Here is a 24,725-nt window from a genome sequence, read left to right as displayed (position 1 = left end):
TTCCTGCAGAAGAGAGCGTCGCTTTCCGGACTGGGGCAGCCCACCCTCTTCTCTCCCGACCCACAGACATAAGAATCGCCCCCTGCCGTTAAGCAGCGGGCTCCCGGGGGGCAGGGGGTAATCCCCTCCCTGTGGCCGCTCCACAGGGATGACATCTAAGAACCATCCAAAGTGCAAGGGGATTGACCCCGCTCCGCAGTGCGCTTTCTGCTTAATAGGAACAGCTGGTCAGTGAAGTGTTTGCTAGCAATTTAACAAGGCTCAAACAGCAAGCGGCATCTGCCGATAAATCAAACGGGAGCGCCCGGCTAAATGAGGTTTAATTTAAATTCCTATCTCGAGCCGACAGAGGAGCGTGATTGTGCCTTCCAGTTGTATTAGTAGCAGCAAGGCCCGGGTCAGATCCGCTTCAACGGGAGCTTGCCCCCGGCCGCCTTGGGGTGTGATGGCCGCAACGATTCTAAGCTGTAGACCCAAGCCAACTGTCGAGGGGGAGAGGGAGGCCGAAAGGAAGCAAAGGAGGTGTCATTTTTTCTCGCACAGAAGCAGAACAGAACAAGCTTCGCTGCTTTCAGAAGCCATAAAACTCATCATGGCCGGAAGCGCGTCCCCTGTGGCCGCCCCATCAGAGCAGAGGGGGCAAGTGAGCGCGGCAGAGAGGAGGCCTCATTCCAGGGACATGTCACCAGTCAGGGCCGTGGTGACGCCCAGTCTCTTCCCTCTCGTTGTTTCCTGGCGCATCAACCCTGTAACCTACACACGCGCCCTCCTCCGCGTGAGCTGTGCTCAGGCTGCACGTCCACCTGTGAACCCCCTCCCCCCGCAGACCGCACGCTCCCCTCCCCCCGCCGACCGCACACTCCCCTCCCCCCGCAGACCGCACTCTCCCTCCCTGCAGACATCACGCTCACTTCCCCCCCGCAGACCGCACGCTCCCATCCCACGCGAGACCTTCACGCTCCCTCCCCCCGCAGACCTCACGCTCCCCTCCCCCCGCAGACCGCACGCTCCCCTCCCCCCGCCGACCGCACACTCCCCTCCCCCCGCAGACCGCCTCTCCCCTCCCCCTGCAGACCTCACGCTCCCCTCCCCCCGCAGACCGCACGCTCCCCTCCCCCAGCCGACCGCACTCTCCCCTCCCCCCGCCGACCGCACGCTCCCCTCCCCCGAAGACCTCACGCTCCCCTCCCCCCGCAGACCACCCGCTCCTCGCCCCCCCGCAGACCGCACGCTCCCCTCCCCCGAAGACCTCACGCTCCCCTCCCCCTGCAGACCGCACGCTCCCCTCCCCCCGCAGACCGCCCGCTCCCCTCCCCCCGCAGACCGCACTCTCCCCTCCCCCCGCCGACCTCACGGTCCCCTCCCCCCGCAGACCGCACTCTCCCCTCCCCCTGCAGACCTCACGCTCCCCTCCCCCCGCAGACCGCACGCTCCCCTCCCCCCGCAGACCTCACGCTCCCCTCCCCCCGCAGACCTCACGCTCCCCTCCCCCCCGCAGACCGCCCGCTCCCCTCCCCCCTCCGACCGCACTCTCCCCTCCCCCCGCAGACCTCACGCTCCCCTCCCCCCTCCGACCGCACTCTCCCCTCCCCCCCACAGACCGCACGCTCCCCTCCCCCCCGCAGACCTCACGCTCCCCTCCCCCCGTAGACCTCACGCTCCCCTCCCCCCCCGCAGACCTCACGCTCCCCTCCCCCGCAGACCTCACGCTCCCCTCCCCCCTCCAACCGCACGCTCCCCCTCCCCCCGAAGACCGCACTCTCCCCTCCCCCCGCAGACCGCACACTCCCCTCCCCCCGCAGACCGCCCGCTCCCCCTCCCCCCGCAGACCGCACGCTCCCCTCCCCCCGAAGACCGCACGCTCCCCCTCCCCCCGCAGACCGCACTCTCCCCTCCCCCCACAGACCGCACACTCCCCTCCCCCCGCAGACCGCCCGCTCCCCTCCCCCCGAAGACCGCACTCTCCCCTCCCCCCACAGACCTCACGCTCCCCTCCCCCCGCAGACCGCACTCTCCCCTCCCCCCACAGACCGCACGCTCCCCCTCCCCCGCAGACCGCACGCTCCCCTCCCCCCGAAGACCCACGCTCCCCTCCCCCCGAGACCGCACTCTCCCTCCCCCCAGCAGACGCCTTCACGCTCCCCCCCCCCCTCCCTCCCCCCGAACCGCACTCTCCCCTCCCCCTCAGACCGCACGCTCCCCTCCCCCCGCAGACCGCACCCTCCCCCTCCCCCCGAGACCACCTCCCTCCCCCGCACCACTCCCCTCCCCCCGCAGACCTCACGCTCCCCTCCCACCCACCTCCCGATCCCGCACCTCCTCCCCTCCCCCCAACGACTCCGCCCCGCTCCCCTCCCCCCGCCGACCGCACTCTCCTCCTATCCTCCCCCGCAGACCTCACGCTCCCCCTCCCCCCGCAGACCTCACTCTCCCCTCCCCCCGCCGACCGCACTCTCCCCTCCCCCGCAGACCTCACGCTCCCCTCCCCCCACAGACCGCCCGCTCCCCTCCCCCCGCCGACCGCACTCTCCCCTCCCCCGCAGACCGCACTCTCCCCTCCCCCGCAGACCTCACGCTCCCCTCCCCCCGCCGACCTCACGCTCCCGTCCCCCCGCCGACCGCACGCTCACCTCCCTCACATTTCCCTTTAAAGTTAGAGCCTTCACTTCACATCGGGCAAAAAGCTGGCTGCTGCCTACCTCTCTGCCATAGCCTCAGGAAGTCAAACCATGTGTCTCTGAAGATTTGTCCTTCGGGGAGTCCTATCCTGGCCACCCTGCTCCCACGTTTCATTTCACGGGGACCGGAGAAGCCTTCCCCATAGACTGGGTCCCTGGGTGTGCCACAAGCTCTGTCCCCGGGACCTATTAGAAGGAAAGGACTGGGATGGAGGAGCGTGTGGCCCCCTGCTCGCTGATGCTAAAAGTACGGCTTCACGTTCCTCATTCAATCCTCAGGCCTTCATGTTTCCCGAGGCAAAGTCTGCCCTCCCCTGCTCCTTGCCCCTCTCAGTTATACTTCCTAATTTTGCTCTTCAAACACATCAGCCCCTGTTCTCTTAAAATCAACACACGCTCAGTGGGGACAGGAGACCTGCCGCAGCAATCTCGTTCTCTTTTTTAATAGGTCCCAAAGCTGACAGGCCAGGACAGTGCTTCACACAGAAGGACATCATTTAGAAATTGTGCTTGACAACTAGTAATGTATTTCTTCTCTCACATTAAAGTTCACAGATGGCAGTCCTGGGCTGCATGGCTATGCACCTCAGGAAGGAAGACTCCTTCAATTTCTTGGTTCTGTATCTTTTTTTTTAAATTAAACTATAATTGATTTTTACAATATTGTTGTTAGTTTCAAGTGCACAACTTCAGGTCTTTTTCTGTTACAGGATATCACAAAATATTGAATATAGTTCCCTGTGCTATAAATAAGCCCTTAGCATTTGTCCACTCTATAGATAGTGGTGTGTATCTGTTAATCCCATCCTCCTAATTTATTCTTCCCCCTCCCCTTTCCCCACTGGTAACCTTAAATTTGTTTTCTGTGTCTGTGAATCTGTTTGTTTGCAAATAAATTTATTTGTATTACATTTTTAGATTCCACATATAAGCAATATCATATAATATTTGTCTTCCTCTGTCTAACTTATTTCACTTAGTATGATCATCTCTGGCCTCCCTGGTAGCTCAGAGGTAAAGAAACTGCCTGCGTCAGGAAGATCCCCTGGAGAAGGAAATGGCAACCCACTCCAGTATTCTTGCCTGAAAAATCCAATGGACAGAGGAGCCTGGCGGGCTGTAGTCCACGGGGTCACAAAGAGTCGGACAGGACTGAGAGATGAAACGATGAAAGCACCGTGATCTAGCAACGTGTTCTGTATCTTTACCTCTGGCTTTCTTTCCTGAGGGTCCTCTCACGAGCAAACACTGATACTGGAACACCAGTGATCACATTTGAATTCTGCCCCCAGCCTAGGAGCTGAAGAAAGAGGAAAGGGCCATGGTCTTTTTTCAAAAGGCATTTCACAATTGTCTGTTTTATGTTTTCCCAGAAGTCTCGCTCAATAACCCCTCTGTGTATCTCATTGGCTAAAACTTAGTCACATCACTCCACCCAGATACATTAGGAAGCTGGGACATGTGGTCTGTTAGTTGAGCACATTGCCACCTCCTACATCAACAGGGTTGCTTTTACAAAGAAATGTGAATGGATTCGGGCAGGCGTTAGCAGCCTCTGCCACCATGGACAGCATCTGGATTTCACCTTACCAGCTGACAAGTCTTCTTATGAGGTTCTACAGTTGAAGTGGTAACACTGGGACTCGGTGACCAGACAGTCGGGGGGATTGTGTCTAAGCAGCCTCTCTAAGTGTGTTTGTGACTGTGCCAGCTGGGAGGGGAGTCTAGAGACCATCATAAGACCCAGCCTGACTGCAGACGTTAACAATGGCTTGACCGCAGTTCCCCAGAAGACAGGATCTTTGCCTCTCGGGCAAGTCCACCTAGAACCTCTCTCAGCAGCTTGGAGTCCTGTCTTCCTGGAAGAGCCTTCAAGTTGCTCACCTTGGTGGTCTCTTGTCATGGAGTCTGTCAGCACGGCTAGTATGTTATACCCCTGCGGTCCTGTCTCTGTAAGTCACCCCTTCCTGTGATTCATGTTGGCAAACAAGTGCATAAAGTAACGCTCTTCATTTAACCTCTAAGGTTCTCCTAGTCCTACGTCAGACCTTTCAGAACAACTGATCTGGAGATTGACATTGGCCACTGTGACCCCACTTTGAACTACTTAACACAATTCAAAATGTCTTAATCCTAAACGTTTCACACAAGATGAAGAAGAATCATAACACACGAGAAATCACATCATGACATATACTTTCTCATGATACTGGACGGGGGGCAGTGAGCTGCCCTTCCGGTCGGCCGCACATGAGGATCCACACCGGATACCCTTACAGCCATCCTGTTCCCGGACAAGTCTGCTTTTTCACTTTTAGTACAGTGTTCAATGTCATTAATACATGAGATAGTCAACACTTCTATTGTAAAATAGGCTTTGCATTAGATAGTTTTGTCCAACTGGAGCCTAATGTGAGCATTCTGAGCACATTTAAGGGAAGCGAGGCTAAGCCATGATGTTCAGTAAATTAGGCGCATTAAACACAATTTTTTTACTCAGAAGATTTTCAGCTTTGATGGGTTTAATCTGGATGTAGCCCAGTCATAAGTTGAGGAAGATCTCTACATTGTTTTACCGTCAAGGTAAATGAGTTCTTGATATATTCTAAATTGTAAGTTCTCTGTCAGATAAAGAATCTGCACACATATGCCCACTTTCACCACTTTTATCCAGCATAGTACTAGTAGTGCTAGTCGGACCAATTAGGCAATAAAAGGGGAAAAAAGCATCCAAATCAGAAAGTAGAAAGTAAAATTATCTCTGTTTGCAGATAATTTGATTTTTATGTAGAAAACCCTGTAAAGATTCCACATACACACACACTCACTGTTAGAACTAATAAATGAATCCATCAAAGCAGCAGGATGCGAAGGCAGCACACAGAAATCAGTTGCATTTGTTTATGCAAACAAGGAACAAGCTGAAAAGGCGGTGGTGAGCGAAACTAAATCAGCAAGAGCAGAAAGAGGAGAAAGTGAGTCCCTTCATCCCTGCAGGTTTGTGGGGAAGGAGAGTGGTTTGCACAGCTCGGCCCAGGACTGACCATCGCCACAGAGCCAGCTCCACGGGGCGTCTGGGAAAAGACACCCAGCCTTCCGGAGAGCAAACTTCTGACAAGGCACAGCCGCCTCCCTGAACACACCCCGCAGACCAAACACGGGGCGGCTGAGCGGCCTGACTTGCATTCGAAGGAGAGGTGGTTTCTCTCTTCTCCTTCTGCATTAGCAAGTGGGTTCGCATTTCCACTGTTGATGTGTCTTGAGAGCCAACATGTTCAGTGTGTTTTGAGTGTGGAGAATGATCAGCCCACAATTGGCACAGTGAGGTTATTTCTCACCGAAGCGTTTCCTCCGAGACTGAGCCGCCGTTTGTCGAGTTGTGTTACCGGAGACCACACGTTACTTGGCTGCTGGGGAGCAGAGCAGAAGTAAGCTGAGGAACTTTCTCAGGAACGTGAGAAGCCGTCGCGGCGCCTGGTGAGAGGGGAAGCTGGCAGAGGACACGCGCCCGCCTCCCGGTTCCCCAGGCTCCACCCACGTCCGCCCCGGGCCGGGTGAGCTTAGGGTGACCGCCGCTCACACACGGGCCCCTCCACCCTCTGCCTGCTCCCAGAAAGGCCTTTCTGCTCCTGCTCCAGCACAGAGCGGAAGGGCAGAAAATGGCCTTTTTCTGAGCCAGATCCCAAAGAAGTCTAAACTGTGCAAAATATGTGGGCGCGCTTCCTGCTCTAGTTACCCCAGGAGGGGTTCAGCTCCTCCCACACACTCCTGGGCCTCTCCCCTTCCCTTCTTCCATCTTCCTGGCCTTCGAATGTTTTCCTGAGGGTTAGGCAGTAAGCTTAAAAGGACACACACACGCAGTGAAAGAAATATAATTGGCATGTATAAGCTGCAAAATGAACTTCTGTGTGATATTTGGTGATTACATCCCCATGGGTAAAGGCTTGGACTTGGGGTACTGGGGGATTTTTACTCAAAAGGAGTAGATAAATAGTACCTACCCATCTGCATGGGTAGGTGAGTAGATGAATGACTGGGCAGATGGATAGCTGGGTGGGTGGAGGGATGAAAGCATGTGTGAATGAATGCATGGGTGGGTAAGTGGATGGGTGGATGGATGAGTGAATGGATGGGTGGTTGGGTAGGTGAGTAGACGGATGGATGGGTAGGTGGGTGGACGGATGGGTGGATGAAGTAAAAAGAGAGCCACAGCAAGCTCCACAGCCCTGTCCAGTGAGTGGGGTGGGGGAGACATACGAGCTTTTCTGCCTCCAGTATCCTGTAGGAAAATCTGGCTCCTCCCTGGCCCTGGACACGGTGCACAAGTGACAACCGGGCTTGGAGCTCCCTTGCCCACACTGACATCTGTGTCTCTCCCCTGGCAAGAACCTGGTCTCTCCCAAGAAAGGAAGACAGTGACAGGAAAAGGCCCTCAGCTGATTAAAGACACAGAGCTATTCAGCATCAAAGCCAACATCAAGCAGCTATCCCTATTCTTCAAAAGTAGCTCATCAGAATAGAAATAAATTCAGCAGCATCCCTCCCAGTCCCCAGTAAGGACAGAACTCCAGTGACAGGCCTGCAAGTCAGGCACCAGCCAGGGCAGAACGCAGGTGACAGAACCGCGCGTCAGGCAGAGGCCCTTCCCCTCGCGGGGCAGCGTCTTTGCTCTCTCCTCACGCCCTGGCGCCTGCTGGGCTTCCCAGGGGACAGAAGCCAGGCTGGGGCCTGGGATCTGTTTCCAGGCCCCCAGCCCGAGGTCGGTGGTTCTGGGGCGTCAGCCAGCAGGACCCCGATGGGATCGGAGCCGTGCAGGAAAGAGCAGGTTGGCAGGAGCTCCGGGCGGGGCCCGCTGTCCTCACTCCGGCTCACCAGCGAGCCGTTCGGGCTTCAGATCAGCTCTCCTCCCAGACTTCTTCCAGGTTATGAGCTGGTAGGTGAGATCGGCTCGTGTTCCCAGGGGACTGACCACTGTGTCCTGTGGGGTCTTCTGGGGAGGAACTCCCAAGCGTTTCCTTTCCCTTCCTCCTCTTTCCGTTAGTTCTCCTATCTTACGCTCTTGTCTTAACTCCTGCCCTCTTTCCAGCATCTGCTGGATGGTGGGGACGGGGCCAATCTTCCCTGTGAAACTTCCTTGCCTGCCCTTCCCTGCTCCCAGCACCCCACTGCTGGGCCCAGCTTCCTCCTCTGCAAAGAAGTGTCTGAGCTTCCTCCCAGTCCTGACATGTTCTTTTAAAGGGCAGGTCGTATGTTCTTCCACAGATCCTCAGAGCAGAAGTCGTGCTCCTAACCCCTTCTGGGTCCCAGGGAAACCCCAGACTGGAAACAGAACAATCCACTTAGCTATAGCCCTGTCTGCACCATCCAGCTTCCGCTCACGGGAGCCATCAGCCACCAGCTCTGGACATTCTCATTTAAAATAATTCAATTTATATAAGACTTAACATTTTGTATTTCAAATAATCTGAAAAAGAATATATATACACACACACACACATATAACTGAATCACTTTGCTATATACTTGAAATACTGTAAATCAACAATACTTCAATAGAAAAAAAAACTTTTGGAATGAAATTTTTTTTTTAATCCATATTTCAGTCTTGCTACCCAGTCAGTAGTTATGTGTGGCTGGCGGCTACTATAGGGGATGGTGCAGAAAAGCATTTTGTCAGCGGAGGAAGCTCCTCCCAAACAGTCCTAGGAGGCCGGCGTGCAGCCTGTGGAGGCCAGGCGAGAAGCTGAATTGCATGGATCTCTACTGCAGTGTGTTCATTACAATCGGTCACCCAGGCAAGTCTGTATTCAAGACAGGAATAGTGTTCAAGAATTGGTGGGCATGTTTTAAAATCTGTACAAAAAGCAACGCTGGCAGGGCCGATACACAGAATCTGACATCTTCTACTCCTGCTGCGGTCTTCTTTGTTCTAATTTTTATTGGAGTAGAGTTGACTTTTGATGTGTGTTAGGTTTAGGTGCACAGCAAACTGAATCAGTTACACGTGTACATATATCCACACGTGCTTTTTAAAGATTCCTTTCCCATATAGGTCGTTAGAGAATACTGAGTAGAATTCCCTATGCTACACAGTAGGTCCTTATTAGTTACCTCTTTTATATCTAGTAATGTGTGACCGTCAATCCCAGTCTCCCAATTTATCCCTCCTGCTTTTCCCTCCAGTAACCAGAGTTTGTTTTCTATATCTGTGACTCTACTTCTTTTTTGTAAGTAAGTCCATTTGTACCCTTTTTTTCAGATTGCACATGGAAGCGATATCATGATATTTGTCTTTCTCTGTCTGACTGACTTCGTTTACTGTGACAATCTCTAGATCCATTCATGTTGCTGCAAATGGCATTATTTCCTTCTTTTTAATGACTGGGTAATATTCCACTGTGTTTATGTACTCTATCTCCTTTATCTATTCCTCCATCCGTTGCTTCCATGTCCTGGCTATTGTAAACAGTGCTAATGAACTTTGGGGTACATATATCTCTTCAGAGTATGGTTTTCTCCTGATATATGCACAGGAGTAGGGTTGCTGGGTCATATGGTAGCTCTGTTTTTAGTCTTTTTGAGGAACCTCCACACTGTTGCCCACCTGTATAATTTGAATTCCCCCTGATAGTATAGGAAGGTTCCTTTTTCTCTACACCTTCTCAGGCATTTGTCATTTGTAGGCTTCTTGATGGTGGCCCACTGCCACCTCGATCTACATCCTTCACACCCTCCTGGGTCCTCAAGGCAGGGATGAGAGCATCTGTGAAGACCCTGTTCACCTCACACCCACCTGGCATCAGGCCCTGCTGACTCAGCCTCTCAAATTTCTTTCAGATTCCTCAGCTCCTCTTCGTCTCTCCTGCCGCTGCTTCTGGACCACTGCCAACCTCTTTCGTCCTTCCCTGGAGTACAGAGGCCACTGCTGGAATACAACTCAGACCGTACCATCCCTTCACTTACCATGGGGCCTTGGAGGCAAGGGCAGGCTGGAACCCAGGACTATTGGCCCCTGGGGCTGGGCACCCTCCACTGCCCTCACGGCCTGGACGGTAAGTCTTCGGATGTTCGTGGAAGGCATTCTCCCCCAGAGGCCTGGGACACAGTCTCCCTGCCTCTGCATTACAAGGCCCCAAATATGGTCTCTATTGCTGGATTTTTGCAAACAAACTGTTACTAGAGAAATAAATGGCCACTTTTATTATTTTCTTAATTTCAATTTACCATTTAAATAGGCATTGCCAGATTTCTGGTTGTCATCATCTCATGAAGGAACTATTCCTGCTCTTAAGGAACTTCCGTTCTAAAATTATACAAGACACAGACAGAGAAGATAGACACACACAGAGAGACACTAGGCTTTTCTTTTTTTGGTAAGGGCTGGGAGGAGTGCAGGGAAGGGAGAGAAAAATAGAGAAGGATAGAGAAAGATCAGCACTGTTCGGTGGATGAAAATAGCAGGAGAGACAGCAATGAACTTGATGGGCTCTATCCCCAAGAAGAAGGGATTTCGAAGCTGCGTGGCTATTTATTTATTTTTGCATACAGAATCAGCCATTTTATGCAACTGATAAAATCAAGGACAATTAGACCAAATTGAGCTTTAATTTTGGATTGAAAGTGTGATTCTCCCACCAAGAACGCCCTCCCACAACATCTGAAATTACTAACTAGCTGTGGAAGGCACCGGGAGTCATCAGCCCAGATCAGTGTGGGCTTCTGCCTCGTCAAAGATGTAGACACTGATAAGACCCACGTGCTCCTGCGGGGGCATTAGAAAGTCTAGACGGCATGCAGATTAAGGGCACACTTCAGGGAGCATTATTTAAAGTGCTTGCTTGTTTACAGTTGATTTCGTTTTGCAGCCAGAGAAGAAAAAGTGACCCCAGAACTCCTGGAGTGTCGGGCTGCTGGTTGCGGGCTTGGGAGGAATGAAGGGGCGGGATACTGGTGGGAGACACTCCAATCAAAAGCTCCATTTCCCTTACAGTTTCATTCTTCAAAATGTACGGAGCTTCCCTTAACCTTAAAACAGAAAAAACAAAAACCAACAAAAAACAGAACATGCTATCACCTCTTTTCTCTCCCCGACATCTCTGTTCCTTTGTTAACCTGGGCCATGGAAATACAACGTTCAAGTCAAAAGTTCGGAATCTGAAGTCAGACAGTCCTGGGGTGACCTCTCTCTTCATGTGTCAGGTGAGTTCTTTCTGAGCCTCGGCCCTTGGCTGCTAAGTGCCAGGCTATGATGTTCTTGATTTCACAGTGTGTGGGCAGGAGAGTGAGATGATGTGTGGAAGGCGTTTGACTGGCACAAAGGCGGGGTCCAGAAATCATTTGCCATCATTATATTTATTCCGGTGGTCATGCAGCCTCTAGGCTCCTTTCTGCTAATGATTTCCCCCATCTTGGGGAGACTGCCCTTCCGCAGGCTTGGTCTCCGTCGGGAAACTGAGAGATAGGGTCCGGGTGGGTGTTCCCCCTGTGAGGAGAGGGGGACCCCACCCCACGCACAGGCCCTCTAGGCCAGACGAAGGGAAAGACGAAGCTTTCCGCAAGTGCTGCAGGCAGGGCTGGGGGTGGGGACAGAATTCATCTCCAGCTTGCCCGTTGTACGGAGATGCTGATGGGTGAGATGTAAGGCTTGCGCCTTCCTGGAAGGGCCCGGGGACCACGAGGGCTTGCAACACGAGACTCCTGAGCGGGGGTGCACAGCCGGGCCTTCAGAGTCTGCTCGGGGCTGGTGTCTGGGCTCGAAACTTGTGACCGAACCCAGTCTCAACTCTCCCTCCATCCTCTTGGAGATGCCTCGACTCTCCATCAGGCCCTGGGTTTCTCTCCTTCCTGCAGGGGAGGGCGGGGCAGAGGGTTAGTGAGCTTCTGGGGAGGACCGGGGCCTGGGTGTTGAAAGGAACCGAACAGAGGGAGAGAACGGAAGACGCTGGGGGATTTGCGCTCAGCCGTCAGAGGGCTCCCGGAGGGGTCGAATTCTTTTGTGCAAGTTGTATAGGGCGCAGCTCCTGCCGAGAGGGGCCCGTGAAGAGGGGGAGAAGGGGGTTCTAGTTAATGAGAGAGATGGGCACAGGCTGTGCTGGGAGCCCACGGAAGGAGGGGTCAGTAAAGGCCTCAGGAGAAGGCGAGGTCTGGACCAGAATCGGGGTTTTCTCAACGAGGCGAGGGAAGCCCCACAATATGTTGAGCCCAGCCAGCGCCACAGCGGGCTTGCCTTTCAGACCTGCCAGCGCCGCCGCCCCTCCCAGGACGCACACACACCCGCGGCCACGTCTCTGCTTCGCAGACCTGAGGAGACTCGAGGCAACGTTTTTTGTTGCTGTTCATGCCTTTCCTTAGCAATGGAAGCAAAACAGACTCATCTTCCATGTGACCCGGGGTCCTTTAAAATGTAGTTTTATTTTTAATCAGAGTGGCACATCTCCGTAGATTAGGAAAGCGGAACAAGGACTCAAGGTGGTGATAGAAAAGAGTTGCCCCACTCCCTCCCAGCTCTCACTCCTCATGGACAACATACACACTCCCTCCCTCTTCTGCTCTCCACCTCCCTGTTCGCAGCAGCCTGCCTAGGACGCTTTTTCTTTCCATTATAAATACCTATTTTATTTGACTGCGTTGGGTCTTAGTTGCAGAGTATGTGGGATTTAGTTCCCCGCCCAGCGATTGAACCCGGGCCCCCTCCATTGGGAGCCTGGCGTCTTGGCCACTGGACTACCAGGGAAGTCCGTTTTTTCATTTTCTTCGGTTTTAGATTCTTTGTGGAAGGTTGTGCCATTGAGACAGCCTGGGACTCAGGACCTTCTGAGGCAGTGCGTGCACCTGGACAAATGCGACCTTGAGCAAGAAAATACAAAGAAACTATACGGATCAGAACGCCTGCAGGGCACAGCTGGGGTATATTATGGACAAAAAGATACAAAGAGACCAAAAAAGCCCAACTGTTACTTCTGAAGAGCCTGGATCAGGAACAGGGTATGGCACTGGCTCTGCACACACCACCCCCAAAGGGCAGCCAGGCCACCCCTCCAGCCCACGCCCTGCACACACGCCTACCGTCACCCCGTGTAAAGAAGCAGTCCCCCACCCCACCCCGCGCTGCAGTGGGGCCCCGGAAAGCCTTGCCCGAATTTCATGCCTGGCCTCTTTGTCTATTGATTAAGGAGACCAAGAACCCTGGTGGGTAACACCATCTGTCCCAAACACGTAATCTGCCTCCTCTCCATTTCCTCAATATAGTGACGTCACGCTTTTAGCCAAATCGCTGACGAGTTCCGTGTTCCAGCACAGCTGAGCCGCTTGGTAAACTAGAACCGTTTTCCTTTGTTCGCTTTTTGGTTTTGCTGGAGTTAGTCGTTGCCAGTTGGCTTGGTTTTCCCGTTAACTAAAGAATTCACCGGTGCAGGAGGTGAAGAGAGGCAGGTTAGATCCCTGGGTCAGGAAGATCCCCCAGAGCAGGAGATGGTTATCCGCTCCAGTACTCTTGCCTGGAGAATCCCATGGACAGAGGAGCCTGGTGGGGGGGAGTCCAGGGGGTCGCAGAGTGGGACACAGCGGAGCCCATGTGTATCATTAAATCACTGATTCATCCCCAGCCTCTTCAGTGGAACCCCAGTTTCCTTAGTATCTTCAAGCAAAGCTAGCCTTGTGTGGGACCGTTTCTGCCAAGCCCGCTTTCCTTCTGGACCCTCCCTCCCCGGCTAGGGTGGGAGACACTGCTCCCTAGGCGGCTGCCCAGGTGGCGTGTAGAGGCTTCTCCCTCGTTCTCCGTCTGAAAATCCCTTTGCCTTCGGAGCCTTGTGGAGACGATTACGGGATGCTTCCTCCGGTAGAAGAAGCTACACAAAACATTTTTTATAAACTATAACAATTTTGGATTCCCCCTGTAACTACACTGGAAACTACTCTTAGCCACACGCATGCCTTGGCTTTCTCAGGCTGCAAAATGGAGTCCCCTCTTTGGTTTTAGATCCACTGAAGCCTCTGCTCTGCCAGCCTGACGGCTGCAAGGGCACAGAACATATGCTGCTGGCACTTTTCTCCAGGTGCACGCACGGTAATTTAGCTGAATGCTATCATAGACTTGCTAGGTGAAAAAGCCTCCTGGGCTTGTCTTAATGAATAGATAAAGCTCATTTGTAATTAGTACATTTAGTTGTTAATATGTAAATGAGGCCTGCTGGTATCTGTAATTAGCACCAAATTCTTGACAGGGAAGGATGCTGCCAAAATACTGTGTTGACCAAAAAGTTCATTCGGGTTTTTCTGTGCAGCTTACAGAAAAACACCAAATGAAATTTTTGGCTAATACAATACTTAGGAAAGTCTGTCATCGTCAAAGTCTCTAGCCACTTGAGGGAGGACTTCCCAGACCTCATCTCCAGCCCAGCCTCCTCCTCTAGGCTCCCCTCCCCGTGTCCAGCCGCCTGCCAGACCCTCCTCTCTGCATTCCAGAAGCATCTTGAATTAGCCCATCGCTAAACTCAAGTTCTGCTCCCTCCCTACCCTTGCAGCCCTTTCTAAGAAGCCCAGCCCTGGGTCACAGCCACTGTCTTCCCCTCACAGTCATCCCACCCAGCAGGCTCCCCTCATCGGGAGGTCCCCCCCCCCCCCCCACCACCGACCCAGAAACACAGGCCTCTTCTGACCTCACCGCTGCTGAGGGGATGGTTGGGGAGGGAGGGGGGAAAAGGGCCACCGTGTCTTTCCGCCATCTCCCCACCTCCTGTCTCGATAGTACCATTCATTTCCCAGGTTTCAGCCAAGCATGATTTTTCCAAATCACCTCTTTACAGCTTTCAGGCCTGAGGTTTCAACTCAGCATCCCCTGGGGAGATGCCAAGTTTCCCCACTCCCCAAGTCAGAGGTAAGCACCCTGCCTCACCAGCCTCTTCCACGCCCCAGGCTGTCCCCCTGCAGTGGTTAAGTATTCAGCAAGGTGTCTGCTTGTTCATTTGTCTGCCTCCCTTCTTAGGAACAGGGGTGTGTCGCTACCCTCATCAGTTAACACACAGTAGTAGATCATCAGCAAATCCTCTCTAAAGAATGACTGAGATGGTGTTCTCAGATTATTTTTTAAATTTCTCCATTAATTCTTGTTATTTGATTATTTTGCCAGCAAACTGACTCCCACCCCCTGCATGCAAGGGAAACCTTTGTCTTAATCTTGCTTGATTGACCGTGAGCCCTGAATTAGCAAAGCCTGAGCAAGCTCTTGTGTCTATCTGGTCTCATTGCCGCTGCCACGCTGACCCTCCCGCCCCCATCCGCAGGTACAGGCACCGCTCTGGAAAGCCGGGTGGGAAGGGGGCTGGGGCCCTGCCCCGGGTCAGGAGGGTGGGATCTTCCCCTCTCTGGGGCGGTGACACCTAGGACCACCGGCCGCCCTGACTGGCCCCCCGGCCGGCCCAGGTGGGTTTGGAGCTGAAGCCAGAGCCCGCCTTCCTGGCTCTCTCCCCCCCAGCTCTGCCACGCTGTATGATTTTGTCTCCTCCATCACTCACATCTGCAGCCACCCACCGGCCCCCAATGCAGATTAAGTCCTTTGACGGCAGGCTCTGAAAGCCCGAGGAAGATATTCTCTTTAGTAGGAACGTTTGAAATAACATCTTTTCAAGTGTGTGGAAGATCAGAATATGAATAGGATGGGGGTGTGGTAGGAAGGGGTTGTGAAAGGAGGGGGCTGGGGCCTGCAGCTTGGTCTATTCTGAAAAGGGTGGCCCTGAAGCTGGCTTTCTTTTCTCTGCAAAATGACAAAATCACTGTGGGGACATTTACAGCCTATATCTCTTTGACATTTTAAAATCTCTGACATCATCACAAAGCACCATAGCATGTGTGCTGGCAAGGGAAAGGCTTTGTGTGTGGGGTGGTCTGGGAGATACCAACGAGCCTGGTTAGCTCCGTCAAGACCACTCTCTGAGTTTCTGGGTCACTGAGACGCCGGTTACAGTCTTCCGGGCGGCGCCTGAATCACATAGTAGGGGGTCGGGGGTGGGTGGAGAGGACCACAAGCTTCCTCACAAGTCACTGCAGACGCGGCCAGCGTGTCAGGCTCATCTTGTCCGTCCCTCTTGGGATGGGTGGGAAAGGACAGCAATGGAAGTCTTCCAGCTGCAGGACGCTGTCACGGACTGAAACCAACCTTCACGGTTGGGTGTTGGAGGCCGGCCCTGGCCCACACCCCTTAGCATCAAGGAAAATGAAGGAGCCTCCACCTTTCATGCACTAGGAATAGAGTCCAGAACCCCGGGGGCTCCTGGAGCGTTTGGCCCTGCCCCTCAGGCCCCCTCGCCCCTTGGGGTGGTGACTCAATGGACAAAGCTGACGAACAAGCACTTGGCCTGGAAGGCAAAGGAACGGTAACCCCGAAGCCCCAGGTGAGGAGTCATTTGGAGGCCTGTAGATAAATCATCCTTCTCCCCCACTTTCTACATGACAGCATCACGATAGCAGCCTCAGCGTTTGTTGCCCAGTTAACACTCCTTTAGGAGCCAGTGTGATGCCAAAGTCTAGCGGGCCACACTCACTAAACAACAACGCCCAGCAAAGATGCCAATCATGGGATGCCTTCCGCCTTGCTGAAGATGCTATTGCTTACACGGAAGAAGCGAAAGGGAGGGAGAAAAGGGGCTGCAGCCCTGCAGCAGGATTAGCCAGGCTGGAGCCTGAAACAGACTCTTGGGCACGGGGCGATCCTGGACTGTGTCCTCTAGGAAGGCCACATCACTGGCTGGTTCCGGGACAGCAGTTTTAAACCAGCCACGCTGTAGCTTCGTACTGACAGACACATCACCTCACGTCCGAGAGGGATGCTGGGTGGTGTAAGCCTAAGTGATGTGTGTGGGTTGCTCTTCCATTTGGAAACAGGAGACAGCATCAGCTTTGTATCCAGGATTGCTTCTCTGTCATCTTTACAAATACGCACAGACAGGTCTGGCAGCTTGTCAGCTGCCAAGCATAAGGGAGGATTTTGTGTCAGTCACCCACGTAAGGGCCCGTTACACGACCGCTGGGACAGGTGTGCACAAATACCCCAGACTTGTCCCCAGACTGCTTCAGTCCTTAAGCTTTTTGGAATTGTAGAACTCTTTTGAGTATTAATTAGGTAGAATCTCTGAACTCTCATTCCAGAAATAATGTACCTATACACAAATTTTGCTATAATTTCCCTGGAAACCAGGGATCTCTGGAGCTCATTTATAGACTCCAGGTTAAGATCCTGGCTTAGGAGTTAAACAAAGTCCCTCCAAGGAGAAGATTCTTCACTGAAACTGGCTAAATATTGAGTTCTCTCTGAAAACGTTATAAACACATTATAAGTGATTGGTTTTATTAAAATTCAAATTATTGACTTCTCAGGAGTTTCTCTGTGGATAAAGTAATATATACCTGGGGCATGAAGGAGGAAGGTGGTCTCCAGGGAGCAGGCTGGAAGGAACTGGTTTTCTCCAGAACTCACAGTCCCCGTTGCCTCCAGAGACTGTCTGAGCTGGAGCGCGTCATTGATGTTTTCTGGGACGTCTCGTCTGCTTCTGATAATTTGTCTGAGCCACGAGCACCGCGGCTGGTTCAGTGACAGCGCTGGTGACGGATTTCGTGCAGGTTCATTCACCCGGGTGTGATTTATTGCCCACTGGCTTCGCGGCGCGGCGGTTGCTGCCGCTGAGATGCCTCTGGGGGTGGGTGGGCGCTGGTGAAGTGATGGTGGGCGGGCGCCGGCTCCTGGCCTCCATCTGCGTGGTTGCCGCCTTTTTCTTCCCCGACACCCCGGAGGCACTCTTCAGGGTGGTCACCAGTTCTGGAGGTTTTAGGACTCACGGTCCTGTCCAAATTCTTAGCTGGGATGTGGAAGGGCGGGGTTTTCTCATTTCTCCCAGGGTAGCTAAGACAGCAAGCTGCTTTCCGGGGTATTGGCTGGCTCCAGGGAGAGCTGAGAAGGGGGAACCAGGCCACCCCGTTGGGGGACAGTTGGTGGCCTGCCGGAGTGGGAGAGACGCTGAGAGCCACTGCACTCTCGGCTTTGCAAACTCTACCGGAAGGCAGTTTTTCTTTTCTTTTTAAAATATTTTATTTAGGGACTTCCCTGGTGGGCCAGTGGCTAAGACTCTGTGCTTCCAGTGCAGGGAGTGCTGGTTCAATCCCTGGTTAGGGAACAAAGATTTTGTGTACCTTACTGTATTGCCAAAAGATAAAAAATAACATAAATTTTTAAAAAATTTTATCTATATTTATTTCATTTTTGGCCAGGCCATGCATCATGTGAGATCTTAGTTCTCCAGCCAGGTACTGAATTCATGCCCCCTACACTGGAGGCACAGTCTTAACTGGGACGGCAGAGAGGTCCCAGGAGGCGGGCTTCCTGATGCCCACAGAGGCACCGCATGGGGAGCAGGGCCCTAGCAATGAGCCCCTCCTGATGGGTATGGTGGTGGGCCCAGGTCAGAGCGGAGGAGGAGGTCCTGGGGCCGGACCCCTGTCTGACGGCTGCCCAGGACTGAGGAGCCGCCGGTAGACCGACAGGACAGGGTCCTGCCACCTGCTCGGCACTGGGATCTGGGACAGAGGTCTGCCGCAGCGCCAGCAGGACTCTGGCCTCTCAGGGGAAGGCACTGCATCCCTCCAGGACCACTGGAGTTGGTGGCAGATGTGAACCGCTACTCCTGCTGCTTACAAGTTGCCACGAATCATTTTCCAGGGATTTCCTCTTGAGCACCTTGTCTTCTCAACTGCGGGGCAAGTCCCAGAAGAAGAATTGTGTCTTTTGTTTTTTAAGGTCCACCTGCGGCTCCATGGCCAGAGTCCCTGGGATCGCAAAGAGTAGGACCTGACTGCGGCTAACGCTTTCACTTTCACTATGGCTCCAAGGCTGGCCCTGAACTTGTAGAATTCAGGTTCTCTGGCCACATGCCTTCTCTCATTGTGGGCATGAGTTCCCCTAAAATGCAACTCTGTTCACCAGCGAAATCTGAAGTGACCAGAGTACACACCACTGGGAAGACCCACATTGAATGCCACCCCAAGGTCATGTGGAAAAAAAGAATGAGAGGTCAAGTCCCAGCTAGACCTCCTCTGGATCACATGACCTTGGACAAGTCACCCAGTTTCTCTGAGTCTACTCCCCTGAGCAACAGGAGTGATGATAACAATTTCCCACAGCTGCTATCAGGGTTGTCATGGGTTAGACGTGGGTTTTGTTGGTGTTTAGTTGCCAAATTGTGTCCGACTCTTTTGTGACCCCATGAACTGTAGCCCACCAGGTCCTCGGTCCGTGGGATTCTCCAGGCAAGAATACTGGCCTGGGTTGCTATTTCCCTCTCCAGGGGATCTTTCCAACCCAGGGATTGAACCCAGGTCTCCTGCATTGTCAGGAGGAGTCTCTACCTGGGAAGCCCAAAACTCGCTAGAAACTTCTCATCAGTGTTCACTCTAGATTATGGCCTTTCCACCAAGAAGCAGCTTCCCAAAACCAACCCAGAGAACCTCAGGCTCTCTTAGACCTCCACAGCAATGTTCACCCTCATAGCTCACGCTTCTTCTGCCTGTGTCTTCACTCGACTGTGCAAAATATAGCAGCTGTCTCCTCCTACCCCCACCCTCAACCCTAAGACACATTCACTTTTTAAATAAAATTTGTTATTTTCCTTATTAAGGAAGAGCCGATTTATAATAGTATATGAGTTTCAAATGTGCTACACCGTGGTACACAATTGTTAAAGGATGTATCCCATTTATAGTTATTATAAAATATTGGCTATATTCCCCATCGTGTACCGTTATCATTGATTTATTTTATACATAGTAGTGGGTACCTCTGAACTCCCTACCCTCCTTCTCTCTCTCCACTGGTAACCAAGAGTTCTCTGTATCTGTGACTTTGCTACTTTTTTTGTAATTTCCACTAGTTTGCTTTAAGATGTCACATATAAGTTATAACACACAGTATTTGTCATTCTCTGCTAGCCTATTTCACAAAGCATGAAAGGTGAAAGTGAAAGGGAAGTCGCTCAGTCGTGTCTGACTCTTTGCGACCCCATGGACTGTAGCTCCCCAGGCTCCTAGGTCCATGGGATTTTCCAGGCATGAATACTGGAGTGGGTTGCCACTTCCTTCTCCAGGGGATCTTCCCGACCCAGGGATCGAACCCGGGTCTCCCACATTATAGGCAGACGCTTTACTGTCTGAGCTACCAGGGAAGCCCTAATACCCTCCAAATCCATCCGTGGTGTTGCAGGTGGCAACATTGCATTCTTTTATGGCTGAGTAGTGTTCCATTATATATAGAAACCACTACTTCTTTATCCCTTCACCTGTTAATAGACACTTAAGTTGCTTCCATGTCTTGGCTACTGTAAATAGTGCTTCTGTGCACACTGGGATTGGAATGCATACATCTTTTTTACTTATTTTTTGTTATTTTTGGATATATGCCCAAGAGTGAAATTACTGGATCATATGGTTTTTCTATTTTTAGGTTTTTTTGAGGAAACTCCATACTGTTTTCTACCACCGCGGCGGCACCAATTTACATTCCCACCAGCGGTGCACAAGGGTGCCTTTTCTCCACGCCCTCACTATCCACATTCATTTTTGTGAGCTTCTCAGGGCCAAGTGGACCTCCAGTTCAGATTTACACACTCCAGAGCCTCCAGCGCATAAAGGATTAAAGGGCCACTGCCTGTACTGAATCATTTACTGCCGTGGAATAAATATTCAAGTTCTAAGAAGAAAGTCACACCGAAACACACAGTGGTGATGTTTCAAACTTGAAGATTTCCTCTGCAACAAAACCCTGTTTTTCTATCAGCAGCAGGCTTAGCCAGTCATGTGAATAATTTTAAACAGCCTGAAAAATTACCATTGATTTCGAAGCATTGATTTTCTGCACCACAGTAACACATTAAATCTCTTTTCAGAAAAAGACAAAAGAGAACTGAAAGAATAAACTTTCACTCCAAAGGGTGGGGGTAAGGGGGTACTTATACAACAAAATTAATTTAGTAATTTGTCTATTTTTATAGTGGACGACCTGTGAAGGACATTTCGCTTCTATACAGAAAGCCGTTACGTAATAAAGCTCAGCTGTGGTCCCAAAGAAGGGGGAGCTGACCTGTCACTGGCTACAGAGTGACATTGCATGATGTGGACCAGGGCCGCCCCCTCTGCCCGAGGCTCTGGGACCTAGGGGCTGCTGGGGGGGCCTTGAAACTGCCCACTTGGGTCCACGCCCCCCGGGTTTGCAGCCACAGGGGGATGTTACGCCTCCAAGTCTGGGTCCTGAGTCAGGTCAGCTCTGGGTTTGCCTTGTTTTATTATTTAAATGACAGGTTTAGAAAAGGAGTATTGCTTCTCAACTCAAAAGAAGAAACCTCCTCAGGCATATGTGTGATGATCTAACCACCATTCATAATTTTTTCCAAGCCAACTTCATTTCCATGACCTTTAGTAATCTTGTTATTCCCAGCAGAAAAAGCTCAGGGCTAAAACAGTCTCATTATAACTTAGTCTTTACACTGAAAAAAAAAAAAATGTTTTCCCCACTGTCCTTCACCTCACTGTCCCCTGAATGCTCCCCCTTCCCCCCACAAAAGAGACCCTGAAATTTTCATACTTGGTTTCAAGCTGAAAGCAGATTTGATTTATTTATTTATTTTTAGAACGCATCAGTTAAATCTGTTAATCTTTTTTGAGTTGAAGGACTGGAAGAAATCACACATCGTTTCTGATGTGATATACCCATGGGCGGTTTTGCATCCTACCCAAAGATAGCTCAACTTCATTTTAAGATGTTTCGCCTTCTATGGCAATCAAAATCAAACTTTGGTGAAAGTGACGTGTGCGTGTGGGTTACGCAACTCCTGTCAGCGGTGCCTGCGGTCTCTGCTTGACCTTGGATGAACAGCTAAGCCTTGGAGGCGGGTGTGTGCATCAGAGCTGCCTACAGGCACGCGGGTATCCCAGGTTGCTCAAGCTCCAGGATGAGAAGAGGGTAAAGGACAGTCACCTCTGGGCTATGTATAGGCTTTGTGAAAGGTCACATCATCTGCCTAATTGGAAGCAACTTTCTTTCATGCCTGTGTTTATCTCCACGGGGAGAAATGCCAAGCAAGCTGGGAATTAAGAAGTCAGGGAGCCAGCTGTGCAACCTTGCTAAAGTCACGTTGGACTTTGGGTCTCACTTTGCTTATTTCTAAAGTGGGACCAGATACGTTTGAAGGCAACTTCCAGCTCACATTCAGGTTCTTGCTTTCTTCCTGGGAAGAGCCCGGGAAGCGCTGAGTCCAGGTGGTCACCCCCCCCTGCCCCGCCCCGTCAGAGGTCACCCAGCCTGCCTGCTGCGTGGCATCGCTTCTCCCCTCCCACATGAAGAGCATCTGGTCCTCACCCCAGAGCTGCGTCTTCCTTCCTGCCCACACCCCCCTGCGCTCCCTCCAGCCCTGGCCACCCCACCACCAGCCGCCTCCACTGGATCCCATCAGCAATACATCTGGGGTAATATATTTGTAACCAGGACAAGCTTTGGGAAAACCTCTGTTCCTGTTCCTAGGAAAGTTGATTGTGCTTATTATCATAAACCGTTAGTTTCCTCAAATCTTCCACTTAATTGTTCTCCCTGTATGAAATGTGATCTTTCCCCAAATGTAATACTTCCTATGCAGCCCCTTTAAAGAAGACCATCGCATTCATTCAAATGAAATTATTCAGGACCTACTATTTGTGGCGCTCAAGAAAAGCTTTGGAGTGAATAAGTGAATGGACAAAGGTACCTTGCTGGGTGCTACAGGAGATTCAGAAACAAGCTCTCTCCCCAGCCTTTAGGAAGATGGTCTATCTATGGCAGTGGAAAGGATTAAACACACACAGAAATAGTTGGAATACAAGCAGTGGCGATATTCAAGGTACGGTAACCCCGCCTGTAAATACTGAACGCTGACACTGCTTGAATACTGGTCGGGAAACAGCCGCTGCGAGCGTCCCTCCCCTCCCGGCTCTCCTGCCTCTTGCTTGGAAGCCCACGTGCTGGCCACTCGGTCGTGCCCGCCTCTTTGTGAGTCTATGCGCTGCAGGCCCACCAGGCTCCTCTGTCCCTGGGATTCTCCAGGCAGAGACACTGCAGTGGGTTGAAACCCCCAGACCTCCCCCAAACCTAGCAACCGGGGAGGGTAAACATCTGAGGCTTGGCAGGGAGCCTCAGGTATGCTGCTGCAGAGCTGATCTGTTCGGTCAGCACCCTCGCCTAACTAGCCAGTTAGTTAACATTTGAACTATCTCTACCGAGTGCGTAAAGCTCAGGGACTGCCAAATAATAACAACAATAAAAATAAAAGTGAGGGAAGAAAAATATTGGGAAAGTTGGTCCCATTCTCAACTACAGTGATGGGCACCGGCCAATAGAGGGCATTACATTCCCTGGCCACAGAGACCAGCTCAGGAATGAGCAAATGACCAACCAGACTAAATGGGAAGTAGATAATCAGGATGGTGTGATCACTCACCTAGAGCCAGACATCCTGGAGTGTGAAGTCAAGAGGACCTTAGGAAGCATCACTATGCATCACAAAGCTAGTGGAGGTGATGGAATTCCAGTTAAGCTATTTCAAATCCTGAAAGATGATGCTGTGAAAGTGCTGCACTCAATATGCCAGCAAATTTGGAAAACTCAGCAGTGGCCACAGGACTGGAAAAGGTCAGTTTTCATTCCAATCGCAAAGAAAGTCAATGCCAAAGCATGCTCAAACTACTGCACAATTGCACTCATCTCACACGCTAGTAAAGTAATGCTCAAATTCTCCAAGCCTGGCTTCAGCAATATGTGAACCATGAACTTTCAGATGTTCAAGTTGGTTTTAGAAAAGGCAGAGGAATCAGAGATCAAATTGCCAACATCCACTGGATCATTGAAAAAGCAAGAGAATTCCAGAAAAACATCTATTTCTGCTTTATTGACTGTGCCAAAGCCTTTGACTGTGTGGATCACAATAAACTGTGGGAAATTCTGAAAGAGATGGGAATACCAGACCACCTGATCTGCGTCTTGAGAAACCTGTATGCAGGTAAGAAAGAAGCAGTTAGAACTGGACATGGAACAACAGACTGGTTCCAAATAGGAAAAGGAGTACGTCAAGGCTGTATATTGTCACTCTGCTTATTTAACTTCTATGCAGAGTACATCATGAGAAACGGTGGGCTGGAGGAAGCACAAGCTGGAATCAAGACTGCCGGAAGAAATATCAATAACCTCAGATATGCAGATGACACCACCCTTATGGCAGAAAGTGAAGAGGAACTAAAAAGCCTCTTAATGAAAGTGAAAGAGGAGAGTGAAAAAGTTGGTTTAAAGCTCAACATTCAGAAAACTAAGATCATGGCATCTGGTCCCATCACTTCATGGGAAATAGATGGGGAAACAGTGGAAACAGTGTCAGACTTTATTTTTCTGGGCTTCAAAATCACTGCAGATGGTGATTGCAGCCATGAAATTAAAAGATGCTTACTCCTTGGAAGGAAAGTTATGACCAACCTAGACAGCACATTAAAAAGCAGAGACATTACTTTGCCAACAAAGGTCTGCCTGGTCAAGGCTATGGTTTTTCCAGTGGTCATGTATGGATGTGAGAGTTAGATTGTGAAGAAAGCTGAGCGCCAAAGAATTGATGCTTTTGAACTGTGGTGTTGGAGAAGACTCTTGAGAATCCCTTGGACTGCAAGGAGATCCAACCAGTCCCTCCTAAAGAAGATCAGTCCTGGGTGTCCATTGGAAGGACTGATGCTGAAGCTGAAACTCCAATACTTTGGCCAACTCATGCGAAGAGTTGACTCATTTGAAAAGACCCTGATGCTGGGAGGGATTGGGGGCAGGAGGAGAAGGGGATGACAGAAGATGAGATGGCTGGATGGCATCACGGACTCGATGGGCATGAGTTTGAGTAAACTCCGGGAGTTGGGAGGCCTGGCGTGCTGCAATTCATGGGGTCGCAAAGAGTCGGACATGACTGAGCGACTGAACTGAACTGAACTGAACAAAAGTTTGGCTGGGAC

The 24,725-nt window shown here is 51.6% G+C and overlaps 1 protein-coding gene across 1 annotated transcript; it reads left to right on the top strand.

Annotated features, from left to right (window-relative positions):
* The first annotated feature begins 445 nt into the window (after positions 1–445).
* Positions 446–2,651, top strand: LOC139029724 (uncharacterized). Its single transcript, XM_070450231.1, has 2 exons — positions 446–639; positions 827–2,651. The coding sequence occupies exons 1-2, from the start codon at positions 446–448 to the stop codon at positions 2,649–2,651; spliced, it is 2,019 nt and encodes a 672-aa protein (XP_070306332.1).
* The last annotated feature ends 22,074 nt before the right edge of the window (positions 2,652–24,725 follow it).

The sequence above is a fragment of the Odocoileus virginianus genome, chromosome 19, assembly GCF_023699985.2.
Source record: "Odocoileus virginianus isolate 20LAN1187 ecotype Illinois chromosome 19, Ovbor_1.2, whole genome shotgun sequence".
NCBI classification, from domain to species: Eukaryota; Metazoa; Chordata; class Mammalia; order Artiodactyla; family Cervidae; genus Odocoileus; species Odocoileus virginianus.
This window is presented reverse-complemented; position numbering and strand designations above follow the sequence as displayed.

Coding starts and splice junctions, on each gene's coding strand:
- LOC139029724 (XM_070450231.1), top strand. CDS start 446: ATGGCCGCAACGATTCTAAGCTGTAGACCCAAGCCAACTGTCGAGGGG. Junction 640..826: donor GCCCCATCAGAGCAGAGGGG/GCAAGTGAGCGC, acceptor CTCCCCCCGCAG/ACCGCACGCTCCCCTCCCCC.